Genomic DNA, 11,337 nt, shown 5'->3' with positions numbered 1-11,337 from the left:
CTGCATATGCTTTGTGATGGTCGTCTGTGACTCTTTTCAAACCTTTATTTATCCAGATTGGTCCATTGGGATCATAGATCTCTTTTCAAGGGAGCCTGCAGCATACAGGTTCACATGAGACATGAAACAATAAAGCACATCATACATTATATTACTACTTCACATGCGTGACTGAGGCTGCGGCCCCACGAGGACGAATTCGGTCGTTTGCGTTACTGTTGAGTGTCATATAGACCGTTCGGCCGCACGAGGACGACCGAATACGGCACTAAACGACTGAGGAAACGATAAGGGGTCCCAAGGTGGATAGAAATGCATACGCCACTCTCTGGGGGGTCAAACAGCTCCGTGTGTGCGCCCTATACGGACATTTTCAGATCACTGATAGTGATTGCGCAATAGCCCCGCCTAAGTCATGTCTGACTTACGAGAAAGACAAAATGATAGTGGTGCAAGAAGGTTAGACAATCCAAAATGACATGGAGCTATCAGCACCATGTGGAGCTATCAGCACCACGTGGAGCTATCAGCACCATGTGGAGGTGGAGACTGGAGGCCTGGGTGTGTCTGCGCTGGAGGGACATGTGGAGGTGGAGACTGGAGGTCTGGGTGTGTGTCTGCGCTGGAGGGACAGGTGGAGGTGCAGACTGGAGGCCTGGGTGTGTCTGCGCTGGAGGGACATGTGGAGGTGGAGACTGGAGGTCTGGGTGTGTGTCTGCGCTGGAGGGACAGGTGGAGGTGCAGACTGGAGGTCTGGGTGTGTGTCTGCGCTGGAGGGACATGTGGAGGTGGAGACTGGAGGTCTGGGTGTGTCTGCGCTGGAGGGACAGGTGGAGGTGCAGACTGGAGGTCTGGGTGTGGTCTGCGCTGGAGGGACAGGTGGAGGTGCAGACTGGAGGTCTGGGTGTGGTCTGCGCTGGAGGGACATGCGGATGGTGGAGACTGGGAGGTCTGGGTGTGTGTCTGCGCTGGAGGGACAGGTGGAGGTGCAGACTGGAGGTCTGGGGGTTGTGTCTGCGCTGGAGGGAACATGTGGAGGTGGAGACTGGAAGGTCTGGGTGTGTGTCTGCGATGGAGGAATGTGGAGGTGGAGACTGGAGGTCTGGGTGTGTGTCTGCGCTGGAGGGACAGGTGGAGGTGCAGAATGGAGGTCTGGGGTTTGTGTCTGCGCTGGAGGGACATGTGGAGGTGGAGACTGGAGGTCTGGGTGTGTGTCTGCGCTGGAGGGACAGGTGGAGGTGCAGACTGGAGGTCTGGGGTGTGTCTGCGCTGGAGGGACAGGTGGAGGTGCAGACTGGAGGTCTGGGTGTGTGTCTGCGCTGGAGGGACATGTGGAGGTGGAGACTGGAGGTCTGGGTGTGTGTCTGCGCTGGAGGGACAGGTGGAGGTGCAGACTGGAGGCCTTGGGTTGTGTGTCTGCGCTGGAGGGACAGGGTGGAATGGTGGAGACTGGAGGTCTGGTGTGTGTCTGCGCTGGAGGAAGTGGCGGGTGGAGGACTGGAGGTCTTGGGTGTGTGTCGCGCTGGACGGGGACAGGTGGAGGTGGAGACTGGAGGCCCGGGGTGTGGTGTCTGCGCTGGCGGGACAGGTGGAGGTTGGAGGACTGGAGGCCTGGGTGGTGTCTTCGCTGAGGGACCGGTGGAGGTGAGAACTGGAAGGCTCGGGTGTTTCTCTTCGTGTCTGAGCTGGAGGGACAGGTGGAGGTGGAGACTGGAGGCCTGGGTGTGTGTCTGCGCTGGAGGGACAGGTGGAGGTGGAGACTGGAGGCCTGGGTGTGTCTGCGCTGGAGGGACAGGTGGAGGTGGAGACTGGAGGTCTGGGTGTGTGTCTGCGCTGGAGGGACAGGTGGAGGTGCAGACTGGAGGTCTGGGGGTGTGTCTGCGCTGGAGGGACATGTGGAGGTGGAGACTGGAGGCCTGGGTGTGTCTGCGCTGGAGGGACAGGTGGAGGTGGAGACTGGAGGTCTGGGTGTGTGTCTGCGCTGGAGGGACAGGTGGAGGTGGAGACTGGAGGCCTGGGTGTGTGTCTGCGCTGGAGGGACAGGTGGAGGTGGAGACTGGAGGTCTGGGTGTGTGTCTGCGCTGGAGGGACAGGTGGAGGTGGAGACTGGAGGTCTGGGTGTGTGTCTGCGCTGGAGGGACAGTCACATTGCACTCTACCACTCTTCTCTATTTAATCATTTGTGTTGCTATTTGATTATCTATTTCTTTATTTGTATTTAAATGCTTATTTTAGTTGTACCTTGTTGTGTGTAATTAACCTATGTATCTGCACAAACCAAATGTGATGGAGTAATTAATAAAGGGTTAACTTATCTAGTACTTGGTTCAGAATAAATGTTCACACTGTGCTCTTTAACGCAGAAGCTCGTGCATTTAACAATCTACTCTTGTATCCATCAATGCAGCCATTCCATGGGCTTTAGTGTGGCGGCAATGCAGTGAACAACAAGGTGGTGAACAACAAGGTGGTAAACAACAAGGTGGGTAAACAACAAGGTGGTAAACAATTACTCAGGGGGAGGAAGATGAACCCCCCCCACCCCTGTGGCCATCGGCATGCAGGTGAAACCACAGCGCAACATTCCAGAACAAGCAATCATGGCTGTGCATGTTCTATGCAACACACACACACACACGCGCCGCACGCACACACACACACACACACACACACACACACACACACACACACACACACACACACACACACACACACACACACACACACACACCGTTACTTAGCTCTTGGGGATCAGATCTCGACTTGAAGCTGTTTGTGCCCGCGAGTGCATGAATTGCGATCACGTGACTGCGAGTGTGTGCACGTGACGACGCTAACCAGGAAAGCAGCCGCCTCGCCGCCCATTAGGTCTGATGGGAACTAAGAGCCTGTGACGGCTGATGACTGGCTTTCAACAGGAAGTCCAGTGCTGTAGTGTTACTGGATAATGAAGTGCTTTCGTGCTGTAGTCAGCTGCAGACCTACAGTATAGATGAACACTGGACTCCTCTGAGCCCCCAAGGGACACACAGGGAGTATTTATCTGTCCTCCCTAGGAGTCTGGCTGGCTCCTATACTTCACATGTTATACTCGCTGTTTACAAACGTGGACATAATTATTCAGATTTATGAATAATTAAAAGGGATTTTTTTTTGTTCAATAATTCCTTTTTTGACGAAGATTATTTTAAAACGGTTCCTACTTACATTATTATTTCCGTGTTGTTATGTGGAAAAGAACTATGAGGATGTGCTTATTACAGTGAAAGGCAGACAGTGTTGGGTTCAGTACACCTTATTTATCATAGCACGGTACCTTAGATACATTTTGTTAAGAAAAAAAGGAAGTTATGTACATTAAACATATTGCAAATAGTGTGGTTTGGAATAAGAACCTTTATAAATCATTTTAGGATTATCTCTGTATCCTGTGCCATAACATGGAGCTGATCTGTTGCCACCAGGAGTTAGAACCTTTAACCCAAGAAGTCACTTCTCAGCTGCATTCCTCAGAGACACATGGCATCTGGAATGTCCAAACTTGCCGTAGCAGATTGTGCATGCAAACATGTCAAATGTGTCTGTAGGTTAGCATATAATGGAAGTATGTATGTGTTTTGAGATATGTTGGTACTTGTTATAAAAGAAATAAAGACACACAAGGAAATCACTGATGGAAATCATTGTATAAATCACAAAATAATTGTTGATACAATAAACAACATGAAAAAAAATCCACAAAAGTAGATGGCACTCAAGGAGAAGAAGTCTCTACCAAATCTGTTCCATCCTAATAAAAAGAATAATGACTTCAGGGCCCTGTAACACACAGTCTGTGAGGGTTCATCACGACACATGCACATGGGAATAACACCAGTAAATAAGAACACATCACAACATGCTGCATATTGCTCACAGACCAGAACACTGTTTCCAGGGACGACAGGTTGAGCTCGAGGCACGCAACTGATATTAACTTGCGTTTAGCCTGGTTTATGATACACACATCAATTCATTGTTCACTTTTTATGAGCTAGGAAATAGCTTTTAAAAATCATAATAGGAAAATAATTGTATGGTATTGTGTTGTATTATAAAAACTATATTTGTATAGGCAAGTTTAGCCTTGGCAGAGGTATCTTTCTATTGCTTTTAAACACATGGTATCCACTAGAGTGAAGACTCTTACTGTATATTCTACACACTGCAGTTCATTTACGAGTGAGCATAAATCTTTCCTGGTGGTGGTTTTTAAATCCTCCAGCAGGTTCCTCTCTGCCGTCAGGTACTACTTCTACTAAGCATTGAGCTGTTAATGACTGACACGATAACCCTTCAGCAGCCGCCACCGTCCGGCCGGGACAAAGGGCACCAAAGAGGAGTGGCCAATGATCTGAGAATGTTATTCTTATTCAAACGAGCAGGGACATAGGTTTAGCTTTTGTGTGTTTTTTCCCTTCTGGGTCTTCAAGTGATTTGTTGTTAAAGATCCAAAGTAAAGTAAAAGCATCATTGCACTGCTGTTCCCTGATCTGCAGTTACTCATTGATCATGACCAGTTTGTTTAGCGCACATTAGCATACAGTCCCATAGCTTGTTTCTGAGGCTAGCTACATGCTAATGTTAGCACAGCAATGTGTCCACAGAGACATGCCATGGTTAGCAGTGTAATGAATAACTACGTTTGCCATTTAGTTCAGCGGTTTAGCATGCTAACCTTAGATAATGATGTACTTAAAAACAATGAACCGTTTATTTCATTACAGGATTGTTTTATCATAGACTAAAGCATGGGAGAAAGTTACATTTTGATTTGCTGACGGTGCTATATCCGGGGGTTTAGCGGGGGACGTGCCTGTGTTCTTCCTCCTGTAACACTGGTCAGTGTGTGAGTTTCTAAGCTGACTTTGAACACTCAGGTTCTGCCGACAGGCCGATCCAGACTGCATTGGGTCAGGGGGCTATATTCCAAAAGTCTGCGCAATTAGTGTGGCGCGGCACGTTTTCTCCACTAGCACCACCCCGGCCCCGTCGATGCTCGCGACACAGAGGGCCTCATCATATCACTTTGCGTAGGGCCTCGAGTTGGCAGGGACGGCCCTGTGAACACTATTTCTTTGTTTGGCTGATACTCCATCACCTTCCCTCCCCACTCCTGGATCTCACTGTTAATGAACCACATTCAAGTTCGTCTGGAGTTTGGGAGCCTGTTTACATTCCAGTATGATAGTAGAAGGACACTGTGGTTGTTGCTAGTTGTGTGTGTGGTGTGTGTGTGTGTGGTGTGTGTGTGTGTGTGTGTGTGGTGTGTGTGTGTGTGTGTGTGTGTGTGTGGTGTGTGTGTGTGTGTGTGTGTGTGTGTGTGTGTGTGTGTGTGTGTGTGAGATAAGTAATGTCAGAGCAACGTTGTCTCTCAGCTGATACGCAGTGAAGGTCAGTGGGCTATTTGTTCCACTTGAATAAGACATGTGTTTAAGCTTCCATATTTCCTTATTTATGAAATTGAAACTATTTTTTCCTTGTGTATAACAAATTATCGTTTTGTAAATATGAATCGATTACATTTAGTGTTGGACATGTTGTTGAAATGTTGTTAGTCTGGTCTAGTGAAACCTCGGTTGACTTTTAATGGGACAGTGTATCGTTTTTAGCGGCATCTTTGCGATAACAACAGACTCCGCCTCTGTGATGTAAAACATCCTATCTGGAGCCACAGTTCGGTTCGCCTTTTCTCAGCTACTGTAGAAACAAAGACTCTTTGAAGAGGAACCTGTGTAGATATGAAGCGCTCATTCTGAGGGAAGGAAAACACCGTTTCAGGTATTTAAACACTGATGAAAGACATGATTATTATTCTCCATATATACAAATACAACAAATGGACCCTTTGAGTGAAAACGACTCTTAAACTTATTTACTCATTCAAATTAAATGTACATTTTATAACTATAACACTTACATTAATACCAAGTAGAATTCTATTATTTTTTGGAGAAAAAAACGTGTTATTTCCCAAAACAAATATTTAAAAATTCATAAAATCCCAAAATAAAAGTAACTTATAAAAAAGTTATAATGAATCTAAACTAGTACATTTTGTACACATCTGTATTTAAGTCCAACAGTTGACAGTCCACCGCTACACTGAAAAAACTGAATTGTTGTAAACTTGTATTTAGTTAGTTGAAAGCATTAATATGAAGTTTAAATACAAAAATATAAGGTTGAACTTAATATTACTGCTTTCAACTAACCTAATACCATAATGTGTATTCTCTTGACATAATACATGAAATGAAAGTCAACGTGTCAGTTTTGTCAGTAAGCTTTCCGTTGGTAAATGAACTTAAAGAGTGGAACACTTTCTTGAAGGTAATCGAGGATCAGTGAGTGAGCTGGTTTCAGGTGAACCTCCAGCCCGCCGGGTGAAGAGCAGACGTGCAGCACGCGGGCGTTGGGACCTTGGCCATGGGGAAGGGCACCTGGAATGTGAAACATCACCTCCCAGTGGGGGAGGGGCTGAGCTGTGTTGACTCGGTGTTCTATTCCTAGATAAGGATGGCCTTTCTGCTGCAGGACAGAAAGGCTCATTTCAACATTCCCCCACTGAGGCTTTATCTGACATAGGAACAGGACGTTCCTTCAGTCACATGTTCACTAGTAAACCCACAATTAATGAATCTGAAAATTACAAAATCAACATGTACTTATAAAGCTGCAAGAAACTGTGAAAAAGATATGAGTTGTGTGTGGAGGGCAAGAAGATTGATCTACGTGTCCATGGATAAGTGTTCACCCGTGACCTGAATGCTTTGGAATCTCAACACGCTCCAGTTTTTATCTTCATTTTCATTACTTCTTTTCTTACTTTTTTCAACAGGCCACATTAGTTTCCACTTGGTGGTGTACCTTAACAACTTGAATGAACCAATACTAAAATAATTAAATTCTACATATAGTCATTAAAGGCAGCCATAGTCATAAGGAAGTGAACACCGCTCTCTTCTACGGCGTCCTTCCTCTCCTGCCCCTCCATGTTCTTCCTCTTTACTTGTCTTCCTCTCTGTCCCACATTGACCACTTCACAGGCTAAGTGGTGTCCGCTGTCAACTGACCAGTCTTTCTTCTGGCCACACAGCCCTCAGTCTTTCTGTGGGAAGGGTGACTGATGGAGGGGAAGTGCAGAAGATAACATCACTCAATTGCTTTCGAAAAGTCCCCCATTTGTCTTGTTTTTCCAATCCGAAGCTTTCAGAGGGATCGATTACAGACTTTATTATATTGTGTGTGATCGAAGTGACACTTACAACTGTTTTACAATTGAATTTTGCACAACACTTAATATTTTGTATCTGTTAAGTCAAAGTTGTACGGAGCCCCTAAAGCAGGTGTGCCCACACTTTTTCAGCTTGGGAGCTACTTTTAAAATGACCACGCCCAAAAGATCTAGGCGCGGGGGGGGGCTGTATGAACCTGTATGGCACAATACAACTCAGACTGGCTTACCTGCACGTCAATCAAGTGGCACATGCCATAGTAAGGGTGGATGACAGGCTAACTTCAGAAAATTAAAATTCAAAAAATATTTGTTCAATGACATGCGGTCACACTGCCTTTGTGGTCGACGTAATGGGCACCCTGCAGTCCGGGTTAGGGGCTCCGTAATACGGTCCTTTCTATTTACTTTCATTCAGAATGCCTTTGATCGTCCCACAGAGGGGACATTTGCATTTGTTACAGCAGGAAAAGAACAGCTTAAATATGACCCAAGAAGCATATTAACAAATATTAAAGATAACATTTTACAAAATGCACAATGCCAGCTGAGAATATGATTGCTGGTGAATTTAGCAATTCAAGAATCCAGTAAAAAGAATATCCACATTAAACAAAAAATAAGAACACTTCAGAGATTGTTCACTTTGGACAAGAGTCCGGTTTATAGACGGCTTGTATTTTGGTTAGTAACCATCACCGAGTGTTTTGTTGGTCTGTAAGCTGAGCACTGATGTGTTGATATCTGAGGCTCTCTCCCAAAGAGTGCAGACATGCTCTGTACTGTAAACAGGGCTTCACTCGAGGGTATGGAGCAGTCAGCCAGTGGGACAGTTACTTCCTAGGGTGGGGGATGCACCTTGACTCTATGTTCTCCTCTTTTGATAGACACAACAATGAGCAGTAAGCAAGTATGATTTAAGAATGAACAATCACTTTGTTACACACAAAGCAACACACACAATGCTTTTGGATAAGATCAAATACCGCTGTAAGTTCCATTTCAATAAATTGCATAATTGGTCAATGGCAAACAAAGTATTGTGAGGTCATTTCATTTCCATCTTTTCATCTTTATTTCCAACATATTAATAAAAAAACAAATTTGAAAAACAGAATACCGTATTGTTAGAATACAGTATTCATCAATATTCATAAGAATATTCATATTATTCAACAACATTTGTTACTAATATGTATATATTCAACACAAATATTCATAATAATAATAACAATAAATCATATGTGTCCTAAAGGAAGCAGGAGGAAGGAAATGCTTATTAATTCCCACCCCTGCCACCTACTGCTGATCAATGCCAAGTGCACAATGACAGAGTGTTGCTGAGGCACAGCCTGCACTCCCATCATAGGACAGACCTTTGACAACATGTCATGCTTTAGTGTGCCTTTACAGAGCGTTTAAGAGATGGTTTTGCTGTAAAAAGATCTATGCAAGTAACGATAATTTATTTATTTGATCAGGCATATAACCATATGAGTGGTGTATATAGAAAATGCAGCACTTTTAGTTTTTTAATGATTTAAATAGTAAAGGAGTGACAGGAGTTAACATTGCCTGCTGCTGAGATTGTCTGATTCACACAGTCACGGAGCGTCCACACGACAGCTTCAGAAAGAGCTTGGAGCTGGGCGTGTCTGGAGCTTGGGGATTTTATTCAAGCAACGCGACCAACAACCAATCACATGAATCTCCCGCCCCCGACATACAAAGCAAAAACCCCCCGGGGATTTTATGGGAGCAATATATATATAAACTCCCCAAACAGGCGAAAACCTACCAGTTTCCCCCACTGCCTCCATGCTGGTTCCTCCGGTTTGTATCCCGGTAGGTGAAGAGGGTCTGGTCATACAAAACCGGGTGATTTGCTACGGCGATAGTTAGTTTCTCCTCTGACTTTTTTTGAAATATAGAAATGAACGGCGGGATATCTCTCCCAGCTTAGACGCGGTTTGATTGGCTACGGCTTGAGCTGTCAGATTTTCCGAAACGGGATTTGATTGGCTGGCGCTGGCTACTCCGGGACTGCTATGCTACCCACAATTCAGTTCGGCGAAAAATCGAGGCAACGTGACATCACCCCATTCAAAGTGAATGGGCAGATTGAAGCTGTCGACGCTGTCGACGCTGTAGTGTGGACGGGCCGTTAGTCAACTAATACGTATAGCTTTACTTGATTTTATCCCTCGTCAATAATTTAAGTTAATTACATTTGACACAGTGCTGTAAATGTGTTTGCGATCTGAGTAAATTACAATTCGACAAACATTAGCTAGGACCTGCTAGCCCCCTAGCTAGCATGACGTTCCTGCTACAAGCTAACCTAGCTAACGATATTTCAGGATCATAAATGCATCCACAGTCATCATATACATACACGTTTTATTCTACAAAGATAGAAGGATGTTCCAGAATATGGTATTGATATGCTGTCAAGTAACAATAGTATTTTGTTTATATAAAATAACAAATGAATAGCAATGTTATAAAGCTAATGTTAGCATTGCTTAGAGAAAAAGAGGGAAATGCAAGCTAGTTCCATTAACAGTAAAACAAAAAGGATATTTAATGGCTTTTACACTTAGTAAACAACATGTGCTTATTTGAAATATGTTATTGCAGCGTCTATTTGCTTTTCCTTAGATGTTGGCATGTAACGCTCTAGAATCCCTTATTGTGGCTAGCCTAACTAGTGTGAATTAATTAACCAGTGGTGGAAAAAGTATTCTGATTATTTACTTGAGGTAAAGTACCAATACCAAGTACTGCATCGAGAATCGTACTTCAGTAAAAGTATTTAAGTACGATTAGGAAGATGGACTTAAAGTATTAGGACTAAAAGTAAAAAACAACAACTTTAAAAATATAAAATATTTTAAATAATTTAAAGCAGAAGCACTTCACTTTTAAGAAACTAGAACTGTGAAATATATTGAACAACAAACTTCTTAGCAAGATTGCTGCCAATACATTTTCTGTTCACCAACTCAGTTTTAGTAACTTAATTATAATGTTGGTTAATTTCATCTTTACTAAGTATTGGTAAAGTATCATATTTTAAAAGTGTTTCATAAGTATTGTGTGAATCTGAAAAAGTACATAGTAAATACATCTGTAAAACAAATGCAGTGGAATAAAAAAAGTACAACATTGTCTTCCAAAATGTAGTGGAGTAAAAGTATGGTAGTAAAATATTTAAATACTTGGAGATAACATAGAATAAGGGTGGAAATACATAGTTATATGCAGCTAATTTTGAAAATGCTGTGCTGAAGTTCTAGTTGGGTTTAACCAGAGCCATATAATAGAAGAGTTACGACATCTCCGTTCACTCCAATGGACCAGTTTTTTACAACAATGGCGGATCGTGGAGCCTCTCAATAGTTCCCCGGAAGTTAGCTTGCCGCTAACTTCTGGGGAACTATTGAGAGGATCTGCGGCTAGCAGTCTATGGTTGCAGCATAATAGACCGTTCGTGATGGACTTTTGAAGGTAAGAAGACGTTTAAAGATTTATATTGCGGATATTATCAGAACATCTAAATCAAACTAGAAAATGCATTTCTTACAGAAAATGCGTGCGAATGCTGGAAACTGTGAACATTTATGGCTGAATTTAGCTGAAAATGCAGAAAAAGCTGAATATGTTATTAGCTGAATGGTAGCTGCTTTTAGCTAAAAAAATGCAGAAAAAGCTTAATATTTAAAAGAATGTTTAAAAAAAGGTGTAAACAACTACTTATAGCCCCAATGTCCTGAAATAGCTGAATAATGTAATAGTTGAATGGTTTATAGCTGAAATGAGGCTGAAGGAGTTAGATATTAGCTGTAAGTAGTAGTGAATGAATGTGTACAAACACCTGTGTGTGTAAACCCAGAGATCAGAGTTTAACATGATGACGACTTCAGACCATTTACCAAATGCAGAGAGAGAGAGAGAAATTCAGTGTGTGTGGTAGATAGCTGTTCAGTGTGTGTGAGAGAGAGAGAGAGAGAGAGTGTGTGTGTGTGTGTGTGTGTGTGTGTGTGTGTGTGGTGATGTGT

The 11,337-nt window shown here is 43.5% G+C and overlaps 1 protein-coding gene across 1 annotated transcript; it reads right to left on the bottom strand.

Annotated features, from left to right (window-relative positions):
* Nucleotides 1-526: 526 nt before the first annotated feature.
* On the bottom strand, nt 527-2,602 carry LOC117459937 (uncharacterized). Its single transcript, XM_034101106.1, has 2 exons — nt 2,543-2,602; nt 527-2,131 (listed from the first exon to the last, which is right to left on the bottom strand). The coding sequence occupies exons 1-2, from the start codon at nt 2,600-2,602 to the stop codon at nt 527-529; spliced, it is 1,665 nt and encodes a 554-aa protein (XP_033956997.1).
* Between the last annotated feature and the right edge of the window lie 8,735 nt (nt 2,603-11,337).

The sequence above is a fragment of the Pseudochaenichthys georgianus genome, chromosome 15 (genome assembly GCF_902827115.2).
Source record: "Pseudochaenichthys georgianus chromosome 15, fPseGeo1.2, whole genome shotgun sequence".
In the NCBI taxonomy this organism is placed as follows: Eukaryota; Metazoa; Chordata; class Actinopteri; order Perciformes; family Channichthyidae; genus Pseudochaenichthys; species Pseudochaenichthys georgianus.
The sequence above is the reverse complement of the archived record's forward strand: the minus strand, read 5'-3'. Positions and strand labels throughout refer to the sequence as shown.